Source organism: Crocuta crocuta, unplaced genomic scaffold (assembly GCF_008692635.1).
Source record: "Crocuta crocuta isolate KB4526 unplaced genomic scaffold, BGI_CrCroc_1.0 scaffold14, whole genome shotgun sequence".
Classification (NCBI taxonomy): Eukaryota; Metazoa; Chordata; class Mammalia; order Carnivora; family Hyaenidae; genus Crocuta; species Crocuta crocuta.
Genome location: NW_027530209.1, coordinates 5,113,550 through 5,126,946, shown reverse-complemented (window position 1 = coordinate 5,126,946; position 13,397 = coordinate 5,113,550). Strand labels below are relative to the sequence as shown.

Sequence of the window (13,397 nt, the reverse complement as noted above, 5' to 3'; positions counted from 1 at the left end):
TCTTAAGGTATTTAGCATAGAATTTAACATATAATTGGCAGTGAATATTGATTGATCCCTTTCTTTAGCAGCAACTAGTGTTTCATGAGGCACCTGGGTGGCTCAGTTGGTTAAGTGACCAACTTCCCCTCAAATCATGATCTTGCAGTGCAGTTCCTGAGTTCAAGCACCACGTCGGGCTCTGTGCTGACAGCTCAGAGCCTGGAGCCTGCTTAGGACTCTGTGTCTTTCTCTTTCCCCTTCCCCCGCCTCCATTCTTGTTCTCTCTCCCTTTCTCTCAAAAATAAACATTCAAAATTTTTTTAAAAAATCAATAACTACTGTTTCATGAATGAGTCTATATTATTCTGGCTTCCAGCATATAGTTAATGTTTTATGTTTCTTAACTTTCAACAGTCCTGATAATTCCACCAGGAAATCACATGGTCAGCACTATATTTTTTCCAACCCCTTTCTCTTGCTTATAGAATTAGGATGTCTATTCTTTTGATTCACAGAGGATCGATGTTGACAGAATGTGTGCTATAAAGATTTTTGTTGTGTATGTTTTGTTTTCTGTTTTCCTTGCTGTCTCAACCCCCAGTCAGCAGTGATGGTTTTAATATAACCTCTTCCTATATTCATACCATTTTTACTTGTTACCATGATGTGACTTTTTACGAGAATACCAGATGGATTAAGAGTCAGACTGTGGTCATGGAGCACCGTGGATTTAACCAGTGGATTCAATCAGTGCCAGAGTAAAGGTTATTAGAAGCCAGAGAGTTCTGGCTCTGGCGCTTTACTGCCTAAGTGACTTTGGATAAATTACTTAATCTTTCTAAATCTCAGTTTCTTCTACTGTAGGATAGGAATAATGGTTCTATCCTCTTTCAGTTAGGGCTTAAATATTACACTAGAATGATTATGGCAATTAGCATAACACCTGGTACATGGTAAGACCCAGTAAGTGTTAACTAGTATTGATAACACTAGTATTATATCTAGAAAGGAACTAGATACATATCTAGAATCCTTTAAGATACATGCTTTTCCCTCCCATCTCTAAGAAGATTCTCACCAGTATAGTTCTTTTTCCTATAGCACTGTTAAGAGCAAAATGGTAGAAAAGTAGCTATCTTCTGCATCATCTTCCTAATCAGTTTCCTCCTGCCATCTTACTGAGTTGACATAAGCCAAATTTCACTACCTTTGTGCTAATGACTAAAATAATTTGCCTCTGCTTTTATAACAAATGATGAGTGTTAATTACCCCAACTTGGAAACTACTTTTACTGTTAGTGTTTCCTTATGCTATCTCACATGTACTGTGTTAGTTTTGGATATATTAGTGATCAAAATCAGTGTTTTATTTTATTTATTTACTTAGAGACAGAGAGAGAGAGAGAGAGAGCATGAGCAGGGGAGAACGGCAGGGGAAGAGAAAGAGAGAATCTTAAGCAGGATCTACGCTCAGCACAGAGCCTGACATGAGGCTCAGTCCCAGAACCCTGGGATCACGACCTGAGCTGAAATAAAGATTTAGACGCTCAACTGACCAAGCCACCCAGGCTCCTTGATTGTCATCCATTTTAAAAACAAGACAAGAATGATCTATTATTTGGTCTGGAAGGAAATGTCAAGGTGGTCCCAAGTTTGGCTCCTAGCACACTGCTTTCCCACTCTGGTGGTAGTAAATGCTCAGCAAAGGTCTACTGACTCCTGTCAAACCATTTCATTTTGAAATGGCAGAAATCCAGGCTCAGAAAAGTGAAGTGGCGAGTTTCTCAGGTCCAGACTATGGATCTCTGGCCACGTGGTTAACAACGCACTCTATCACATATAGGCATGCTTTGGGTATTAAGGGGTTCCAGGATAAACTATTGGACTTTCTTACCTTTTTCCTCAGCAGAAGCTCTTTTCCCCTATTTAAAATTACAAAACTCTTCTCTCTGCACCCCTTCAGCACTACCTGTCTTCCTGTTCACGCTATTTTCTTCCAAAGCTCCCACCAACCATCTAGCCTTCTATATATTTTACTTGTTTTACTTGTTTGATTGTGGTCTGTCTCCAGGATATTTCTAAGTGCACTTTAAAGTTTCCATTTTTTTTTTCCTGAATTAATAGAATATGGTCTTTGCTATGGCAATTAGGAACATGCATGGTCCTAACCAACATCTCTAACAACTGGAAATAGATCTGGGAGCCAGCTAAGTCTAAGTTAAAGTTTTGGTTGTCCACTTTCTACTTCAACTCTTTGAACATCACGAGTTGTTTTCATGTATACAATGAGAGAACAGGGTGGATTCTTATATGAAAATTTAAAATCACATAGAAGAGAGATGAGCATCTAGATAAAAACCTAACAAATGTCCTCTGTTGTAATAAGCCCTGGAGACTTCCTGTAGCCAACAAACATAACTATTAAATGACCCCTGACATGACACCCCATTTCCCCACTTTCTGCAGTTTTAGTCATATTGATCTCTCCACCTGAAATATCCCTCTTCTCTAACTTACTTCAGCCTTTTGAATCCTACTCCTTTCTGAGACTCACTAGAAACTATCTCCTCTGTCCCTCGCTCCATCCCAAGAGTATTCTGTAAATCTTTTAAACTCATTTAACATTGCTTTGCTTTCTCTTATTACAGTTTGTATGGTTGTCTTGATCTCCATTCTGTATTATAAATTTCCCAAGCCAGAAGCTTTGATTATCATTGAAACTGCTGTACCAACTAATAAATTGTCTCTGCAATTTAATTGACTTAATAAGTGTTCAATTAAAAGCAGGAAAGAACAATACTTTTTATATTGGATAATTCAGAATTCTTATTAGCTTAATTAAGGAATAAATCGACAGTAGGATAACATTCCTGTCGCTTAAAAATACAGATTGTTAGAACATCTGGGTGGCTCAGTCGGTTAAGGATTTCACTCTTGGTTTTGGCTCACATCATCATCTCATGGTTTCGTGAGTTTGAGCCCCACATCAGGCTTTGTGTTGACAGTGCAGAGCCTACTTGGGATTCTTTGGATCCTTCTCTCTCTGCTCCTTCCCCACTTGCACTGTTTCTGTCTCTCTTAAAATAAATAAGGAAACTTAAAAAAAAAAATCAGATTGTCTGCAGAAGTTGGAATAAGATAAAAATCATAGAAAGAAAGGATAGAGACAGATGGATTAGGAAGAAGGATGTGATAATCATGACTGTTCCCCAGGCTATACAACTACAATGGTGAGTGACTTTTTTTCCCCCAGAAGTTGTTATTTTAGGACCATGGATTACTAAGTAAAAAGGAATGATGTAAGATTACAGGGAAACAAAAGATACTCCAGGCACAGCCTTAGCATTTGGCCCTTCAACAAAAGTTCCTGGTACCAGTAGTGAGAATGAGTTAAGTATACATATTTGCTACAGTATACCATTTGAGATATTTGCACTTCGAGGGTATTTTGTACACGTAAGTGAGCTTAAGCTTTAGCAGGGAACAAAAACGCACTGTTATTGTAATTTGGATTGATTTGAGTCAGATTTGAATACAAGGCTAATATCAAGCTTCCTAAATTCTTAAAATAATATTAACATGAGAAAAACAGTAAAATGAGTAATAAGAATGACCAATTAAACGGAAATTAAGGTCTTGTATAAGCAAAACTGATAAATAATTTTTGATATGAATTCTAAGTAGTAGTTAGGATAGTTGGAGCATCAGGGGCACTTGGGTGGCTCGGTTGGTTAAGCATCTGACTCTTTTTTCCTTTAAGTTTTCTTTTTATTTTTGAGAGACAGAGCATGAACAGGGCAGAGGTAGAGAAGGAGGGCGAGACCCCAAACACGCTGTGAGCTGTCAGCACAGAGCCCAAGGTGGGGCTTGATCTCACAAATCACGAGATCATGACCTGAGCCAAAATCAAGAGTCTGGCACTCAGTGGACTAAGCCACTCTGGTGCCTCTAGGTTTTGGCTCAAGTCATGATCTCAGATCGTGAGATCAAGCCCCATGACTGGCTCCATGCTGGGCGTGGAGCCTGCTTAAGATTCTGTCTCCCTCTGCCTCTCCCTAGTGCACTTGAGTGCTCTCTCTCTCTCTCTCTCAGAAAAATAAAAAAATAAAAATAATTGGAGCATCAGGCATAGGTCATCCTGTTACTTCATATTATCTCCATCTAGAAAAGGAAGCTTATGCACACAGTTGAATGGGTCAGTCTGTGAAATTTCCCATAGAATTGTTAATAAATTGGAGTAAAATAAAATAAACCAAGTGCATCAAATATTTGTTAAATACATTCCTTGAAGAAACCATCATCTTAATGGCTTAAGTAGTCACCATGAACTTTATAAATCCCAGAAGAGCAGAATTTGGGAAATAACCTAGTTTATTTACANAGATAAAAGAAGACCAGAATCCTGGTCTTTTTTTGAGTTCAATCTAGCATTAAATAAATTCCAATATAATACCCTTGATATTTTCTTTTTTTAAACGTTTATTTATGCCTTTGTTACCCTTGATATTTTCTTATACAGTTTCCTTTATATGGATTTTTAACAACATATTTAATACAATCAGAAAAATAGCCAAAGAATTTTTTTTTGCATGTCAAGGTAAGTGTTTCATGTTCTTTTCTCTTTTATACTTTAAAAGTAGAAATAGGGGCACCTGGATGGCTTAGTTGGTAGAGTTTGTGACTCTTGAACTCAGGATAATGGGTTCAAGCCTCATGTTGGGTGTAAAGGTTCAATAGATGATACATAGATAGATAGATAGATAGATAGATAGATAGATAGATAGATAGATAGATGATAGATAGATAGGAAATAAACACATTTTTCTTAAGCAGTTTTCTTTAAAGCATTTTTCAGAAGATAAAGGGCTAATAAAAGTTACTTTCTGATTATACTTGTTATTTTCATTGCAGAATGGTTTGTACACATACTATTTTGTAAAAAAAAAACTTTTATTGAGTAATATGTAAAATATAAGTAAAAAGCTAACATTACATTTGGATATAACTGATATGGATTTTAAAATCTGTTTATCCAAAAAGTTTTGTTGGTAGAACATTGCTTTGAGAATACAAAAGAAATTGCTTACCAAGGCTGCTGTCTAGGAAGTAAATTCCATGCTGAGGGATGGAGGCTACATGCTCTTCTAGAAAGTGTTCCCATCATCCTTCCATTTAAAACCAAACTACAAGACATATTTCAGAATTTTGTGTGGTCATGGGATTTCTGCATTTCTCAATTCATTTTAGTTTAATCAACTTAATATGATATTAGGACTCGGCATTATTTTATAAGAATAAAAACTAAAAAAATGTAGACTAATATGTACTTCATCTCTAATTTAAGTTTAATAATACTGTGCAAGAAGTGAAAGAACCACTATGGTTTTATAAACATTTATCACTGCATGCAAGTTGATGATTTCATAGAAAAGAAATTTCCAGGCTAAAATAATTCTACTTCTGTGATGTGGACCAGAAATACATTAAGTTACTTAAACAACTTATTTAATTTGGGCCCTGAGTTTATTTAATTTGGGCCACGTTAACTACTTTCACTAACTTGTTTAAGTTATCTTTAAGCAACCTTTTAATCTGAGCAATGGGGAATCAGAAAATATGAATCGCTTTTGGAGACAGATGTGAGCTTTTTGTCTTGGCTCACTGCTTACCAACAGGGAGAAACTCTGGCAGCTGATCTGACTTCTTTGAGCCTGGGAGACCCTGGAATGTGTGGTATTCCAAATACAGAAAAAGAAGCTCCTAAACAGTTTTCTTTGTGAAAGTGGTTTATCAAACATGGATACATAAATACAATTGGAAACAAAACATACCTTGGCTAATCCACCTCTTCACCGCTCCATCATATATTTTATAAATTAGAAAGCTAAAATCTGGTGTTTTAATTAGGTAAGCAAAACTTAGCTAAATAGACATTTGAAGGTTCTTTCTGGTGAACCATTCCTTTTCAAGAAATTGAAATCCCTGTGCTGCATTGACTAAAAGGACATGATTCATAGAATGTCTTAAGATTTGTTCATGGAAACCTGATCATAATCATATGGTTAGAGATGTTGGCAATTTAGCACCTGCTGAAATAGATACGGGGACAAACCTGTCATCTAAATTCTTGACCTGCATGTTTTTTCTTGACCCCAACTTATTCCTTACATGTAGGCTCAATCTTCTCAGTATTTGAGTTACCGGTTCAGCAGAAACCAGGAAAAATAATAACTTTGTAGTCAGAATGTTATCCAACTGTATATTGTTTACTTTATTGTAAATACTGGTAAACAGTGGTCAATAAATAGTTTTATATTCCTTTAAAAAAAAAAAAAAGAAAGCCAAAATCTGGAAAGAAAATAGCACTTTTCCAGTGCTAGCCAGGGACAGAGCTGGAACTAGACCCAGAGTAATCACCAAGAAGCTCACTGTTCTTCTTGTTCCAATATATTCATTGAGGATAAGTGGGCGGAACGTAGAGAGAAATTATGAGCAAAACCTCTGCTTACAAGATAGGGAGTGGCAATGGTGTCTCAGGTCCGGTGCCCTGAAAAATTCAGTTCATGCCACCACTCTTGAATACGGCTCTGTAGGCAGGAGGTGATATCTCCAAATAGGGAAATATCTGACTGCCTGTAAAGGTTTCCTACTTAATGCTTTATTTTTCTTCTAGTCTATTGAGCATCGTTAAAAAGGCTTAGTTTATAATCAAAGGGAAGCCGTATATTGCAGGTAAGCATTTGTCACAACAGACACTTTTCCTGGCAGCAAGATGAATGAATACTGCTTTCCAGATAGTGGAGAAACCAATACTCAAGTGAATCCGCTGTATGTCCAGAAAGGTGCTGAAGCCAAGAATTCTAATTGTAGTATGTGTGCTGCCGAAGCCAGCACCTGAAGCCAGGAATTCAAGACCCTTGGTGTCAACAGTCACCCAAACCTTGACTGGCAGAGAGTGGAGAAACACTTTCTGGTAAGAACGTTAAGACTGCTGCTTGTCTTCTCTAGTATCATCATCCCTGGGTCCTCCAGATCCTTACAAAACATTCCCGTGAAGAAAGAATAAAAGCTCTGCTGTGGAGGATGCAGACCATTGACTGTCACAAAATGGCCCTGCAAGTTGTAAACAATCTTCACACCCCGATGCCCCCTTTGATCCCTACATGTGTAAATATGTATCAGGCATGTAACCAACTGGGTAGATGTCCATCAACAGACACGCTGGGTGTTTCTGAGATTACAGGTCAGTTTCACTTTCCTCTTGGGCCTTTTCTTGAGCGTTCACATTTCCACAATACGCGTGTATATTAACTGGGGGAAAGGAACATGCTGTATATTTTTGAAATTTGGGAGAGGTGAAGGGCCGTTATTTCCTGCCGGGTAGCGTCTTCCTTTTCTTGCTTCGCAAACAAAACCCGGATGTGACTTGGGAACGAAAAAAAAAAAAGGAAAAAGCAAAAAAAGTAAAACTTTATAGTTGTTTCTCCAGGAANGCATCGCAGTTATTTGGGGACGCGCCCTGGTTTGCTGGACTTGCAGCCGCTCCACTTCCAGAGCAGTGCCCCGGCCCCAGCTCTGGGCGGAAAATGCCGGCCCTTCATATCGAAGATTTGCCAGAAAAGGAAAAGCTGAAGATGGAAGTTGAGCAACTGCGCAAAGAAGTGAAATTGCAGAGGCAACAGGTAAATTGACTGTCCCAGAATATTCCCTTCTCTGAAATGAACCAAGGGCAGTTTCGCCTGGTTTGTTACAGTAAAACAGCACAGCTTTTTTGTTCTTTGGTTTCTCCCCCCAACCTCCCAGCGTCTCTTAAACTGGGGCTTTGGTAGCACCTGGGAACTGCTAGTTGATGTGGGGAAATCACAGGACGTAAAGGAGAGCGCAAGGATCCCGTGAGTCATTTCAAGTCCACGGTCAGAGCATCCGAGCCTAGAAGGGGGGCCGTGGACAAAAAATTCTGCCTGCTCTTAGACATTGGTTTTAAAAACTCAAGTTACAGGAAGAAGGCAGACGGCTATTTTGTTCCTTGATCTTTTTCATAATGGAAAAGAATGGTATTTAAAGGTGTTGTTATTGTTTTTTTAATCACTATTTAATTCATCACAGTTTAGGTATTTGCATTATACAGTTTTGAATTTCACAAGGCCTCTCCAGAGGTATGCAGTGAACACCTCACTGGGGCTTAAGAACAAAACCTTACAACTCCTATTTTTATTTATTTGTAACTCTCATCCCTTTATCCTTTCCACTTTGTTTTAGAAGTACACACCATGAATTAATACAGTATATCTGCATTTATTTATAAGTAAATATTTATAAATGTACTGAGGTGTATATAAAAATTCTTTTTAGTGATCATGATTAAAAATTTTAGAGCCCACTGAAGTAGATTACAAATTCAGTGAGAACATAGGCCTCAGTGTTCAGAAGTCTCCACCGAAATTTGACATTTGTTGGAGATTTTGTAAATTTACTTCAACTTCTTACTGGTAATATGAGCATGCATTTCTTCCGTTTTTCCTCAATCAGGCAACTTGTAGTCCAGTAATAGGTTTTAGGGTAGATATTTCTTAAAGGAAATGCTCTAGTCCTTTTTCCTCAGCTTAAAAAAAAAAATTTCATTTTTCTATGGCTTAATACTAGAAAAAATCAAGAAAAAAATGGAAATTAAGCAGGTATGGTGCATATGCTCGCTTGCTTTCCTGCTTTGCTTATGGTAAATCTATTCATGACAGTCCTGTTACTCATGATGAACATTTTGAATGATATTGGAAGAGGCAGGTGTTTTTGAGTTTTAGTCTTTATGCATTTCTTTTCTCAACTCCTTATGCTTCCTAGATTTTGGAGTGCAAAGTTATTTCTATCCTTGTTGAAAGTTTTTGTGGCTTTGAAAATACTGCTGTGTTTAAAGGAAAAAACAAAGTTATATGACCCAAACAATAGGGTACTTTCTTGAAACTTCAAGGGACCCATTTTGTGGATGGCAAAGTGCAGTATGTGTTGGCGACTTAGATTTTTTTCACACAATTCATCTTAGAGGTTACATATTAAACAGAGTCGCATATACTAAAGTAAAGCATTGTACAAAGTTGTAATATCCTAATAGCAAGAGTGTACAGAACTTATTGGAGAAAAAGCGACAAATGTCTCCTAGGTATTTTAAGCTTCAAATCAGAAATCGGGCAGGAGCCTGGATGCAGCTGACTGTGTGGAAATTAAAGGTATCATTCATTAGCCTGTTCCTCCCTGCCAGCTCCTCACCTCCAAATCTTTAGGACACGCCCTGCTGGATCCATTTTCCAACTGCAAGTGTATGCCAAGGGGAAAGAAAACATGAGGGATAGCCTTAGGGGATACAGGGATAGGCATCTAAATCCTAATAATAATATTCAAACATTATATACACTTTGAATTATAGAGTATTAGTGCTATGCAAACATTATGGTTCTTAGAGATCTTTTAGTGCTTTCACTTTTAAGGATAAAAAACTGAATCCCAAGGAGGCTAACTACCTTCTTATTTAAGACCTCAGAGATAATCATAGAGCACTTACTGAAACACGTGTGTTCTAATGCCCACTTCATTATTCTGTCAATAAATGGTTCATGTCTGAGCTGTGTGCTCTGCTCGGGCCAAGGACGCAAAATTCACAGGCTGAACTCTGGCTCTAGCTAATTGTACGAACCTGTCTTCTTGATCACGGAAGGAAATGCTCAGAGGAGTAATTACTCACTTTTGGAGGCTGCAGATCTCTTTGGAAACCTAATGAAGAAGTCTCTGTAAGAAAGATAAAATTTGCGGGAACTCTAATTCTATCCACAAATAGCTCTGGGCACACAGACCCCAGGTTATGGATACTTGTAACTGTACTTCTGACAATTCAGATGAAATGCATGCACTATAAACATCAGCAACAAATAAGAGTATTTGTTACCTGAGAGAATGGCACTTGAAAAGATGTTTATTTCACCACACATTTTAAGTCATATAACTAAATCAGCTAGTTTTAAATTTTAGAACAGTGGTCTTCACATTGTATGCAAAGACTCTTTGGGATATGGGAGTAAAATATTGCAATTTCTACTTTTGGTTAGATTTTACATCTCATCGTTTGACAATTTCCAGTTTGTGTTTTATAATTATGCATTATATATGAACACAGTATCTGTGCTTATTTATAAGTAAATAATTACATATTATTTATAATTATACACATTTGGGGATAATTATGCAAACATGTTTTAGTGATCACCATTAAAACAATTTGAAGATTACTAATCTAGCTTACAAACTCAATGGGAACAGTTTTTTAGGGTTAGGAAGTCTACATTAGAATTTGCTGGAGCTTTCATAATTTTTACTTCTAATTTCTTATTCTTAATGCGGGCCTTCATCAATTCCTTTCCTTTTTATTCATTTTTCTTTTTTTAAACTCATTCTTGCAACCTGTTTCTGAAGGATAGAGTTTCTGAGGAAAGTATTCCATCCTTTCTCCTTTGTGAAAAAGTTTCAACTAATTACATAAACACAAGAGTCTCCGGTAAGCCTAATAAGCCTCAAATAAATCTGTTGTTATGATCATTGCCCTAAAGCAATGGGAAGGGATTCTGAATAGAGACACAAATGGTATGAATGGGCAACCTCAACCTTACCAGCATCAGGCCTTCTCCAATGTTTCTGTCATTTTGTAAAATTGCAGAACATGGCACACACTCATAATAAGTGAGAATTTTGGCAGGATACAGCCCAAAACATTTGGGAATTATCTATTACTGCACCTGCTCATTAGCATGGGAAATGGAAAGTGGGGTATGTTTCAGTTCCTAAAATATTATGGATACGCCATAATTGTATTTTAGCAGAGGCAGGAAATCATATGAGGCACAATGGACAGAAATTGATGGAGATGATCTGTTTAATATGGTGACTTTCAAACTTCTTGGCCCTCACCATAATGAGAAATATATTTTAGATTGCATCATTCATATGTAGCGTATGTATTATGCATGCTTTGTGCTAATATTTTCATATTATTTACTTTTTAAAAATGCTGGCTGTACTCAATTATATTAACTTCACTAAAGTGTAGATGATCCTTACCTAATTCATTCTCTTCTTTTTTTCTTAAGGTGTCTAAATGTTCTGAAGAAATAAAGAACTATATTGAAGAACGTTCTGGAGAGGATCCTCTTGTGAAAGGAATTCCGGAAGACAAGAATCCTTTTAAAGAGAAAGGCAGCTGTATTATTTCATAAATAACTCTGGAGAGAAATTTCATCCTCAATAGAAGAACTAGCTTGTTTTGGTTTTCTGAAATAAAACCAAAATTCTTTTCACAGAAAGAAAAACAAAATTTAAAGACTTTCTTAAATACTTATATTGATATGATTATGTATAAAAGCTGTTTCTCATCTTTGCTCACTACACACCCTTTTTAAGAGGGCAGAGAGTATCAAACGTACAATTATGGGAATAAAGACATTACTTGTGCATGACTCACCTCTTTCAGTATTGCTTGATGACTTAAATAAAGTTTTATCTCTGGAAAATGACTGTTGGTGATTTAAAAAGCATTTTAGTTTTGGGGTTTTTAATTTTTTTTTTTTTGCATTTACTTTTGTATTTTTCCCCTTAACCTTTCGCGTGTTTGGGATATGTATCAGAAGATTAAATGATTTGATAGATCAGGTCTCCAAGCCAGCCCTCTCTACTTCAAATTTCAGTTGGTTTACAGTGCTAAGTTCTGACTTCTGGAATGTATTTTATCTAATTGTAACTATTAGGGAACTGAGTGAGTAGAACTCCTAACACTGACAGGAGCTGGAGCCTCTGAGTCAGGAACCACATTAGTGCTTCCCAGGTTTATCATCATACAGATCCTGTTCAAAGTGCTGCTAAAATAGTGGCCTTGGGAAAGGGCCAGGTTTGGGCCACAGGAGACATACCAGGAGGTCAGCCGTGGTATGTCTTCTTCAGGGAGCCGTATCTCCCACGAGATCTGAAGGTCCTGGGCATGGCAACGCTCCAGCTGTATGGCATTGGCATGGACACTTGGCTCACCTACTCTTACCATTCTTTCCCAGCAAGCCCGGGCCAACCATACCACCTTTCCTTCTCTTCCAAAGGGACTAGTTAATCTTTCACCCTTTCACTTATTTTCCTCTTCGTCAACCTGTAGGCATTCTTCATATAGTTTGACCAGTTAGCCTTTGTCAGTGATAGGTGTTGCTAACCTTCTCTAGTCTGTGGCTTAACATTTCATGGAAGGATGGTAGCTGCCACAGTTTTAACCCCTGGGTGCAATGCACCAAGGTACATGGTCCACTCAAGTTCTTTATGAAGGCACCCGTAGTACTGACCTTAAAGAAAGGAACCTTTTTTACTTTGAGCATTTTTCCCCTCCCTCCCTCTGTTTTTTGAATGGAAATTGCTCAAAGTTTGAGCCAAAAGAAAGACCAGCATAACCCTTACTGGTTAGTTGCGGTTCAAATGGGCTTAGTTCTTAACTTGCCCTGCAATTTTAAATGTGACACCAGAAGCCCAGGTTTCTCCTTGACAAGGTTTTGCCTCTTGCTTAGACCCATACCTTATCAAGCCAGAGAGGCGCCTGTGACCTCTAGCAGCTTCCTAAAACATAACAGCATCCTCACTCTGAAATTACTCTTCTTCCCTTCTCTGAGAAGGAACAGGAAGCCCCAGGCTTTTGAAAGAGCAAGTTAGGGCAAACCAAGAACAGGGACTATTTCCTTCAGTTTCCTGCTGTTTTCCAAGTGTTGACGCCAGTTGGGATTACTGAGAGCCCATGGATAATTTTAGCCCAAAGCATGATCTACTCCAAGATGAGATTTAAGAACAGTAAAGGCATAATTTTTCCAACAGCCAAAGAGCAATTAGTACTGGAATGTCATTTCACATTTAAAGTGGCCTGAGATTTTACCAGTTTAGGGCTTGTGAAGTTTGGCTTTAACGGGCTGTTTGTCTCTCTCAAGTCATGGAGTTTTCTTGTGTTGCAGAGGAAACGAGCATCTATTCTTGTTCTTGGGAAGGCAGATCAGATCACCTGCTTCCTTGATGGAGGGCCAAGTCAACACATTTATCCTGTAACTTCTTGAGAATTGTGGATTACAAGGCTATCCATTTATGTAGACCTCCAAGTCCTCGCCTTGGCTTTTCGTGTACTTTCAGCCAGATGACAACTTAGCCCACTTCGGGTTTTTCCTTAACAAATCTCCAATCTTATCGATGTTTCCACTAAACCTAATTCTGTTCTTTTTTTCTTACTATTTCATCACAATAATTCAGCAAACATGTAGAAGTGTAATAAAATCCTCTTGATTTTCAAGTGTTCAACTGCTAAAAACGTATTAGCTTGCATTAGGAAGAAAATGAAAAATATAACAACTATATATTTGGGT

The 13,397-nt window shown here is 37.6% G+C and overlaps 1 protein-coding gene across 1 annotated transcript; it reads left to right on the top strand.

Annotated features, from left to right (window-relative positions):
* The first annotated feature begins 7,481 nt into the window (after window positions 1–7,481).
* GNG11 (G protein subunit gamma 11) lies at window positions 7,482–11,534 on the top strand. The gene is made up of 2 exons (XM_077765334.1): window positions 7,482–7,664; window positions 11,112–11,534. Exons 1-2 carry the CDS (start codon window positions 7,569–7,571, stop codon window positions 11,235–11,237), a joined length of 222 nt encoding a protein of 73 aa, XP_077621460.1. The 5' UTR covers window positions 7,482–7,568; the 3' UTR covers window positions 11,238–11,534.
* Window positions 11,535–13,397: the final 1,863 nt, after the last annotated feature.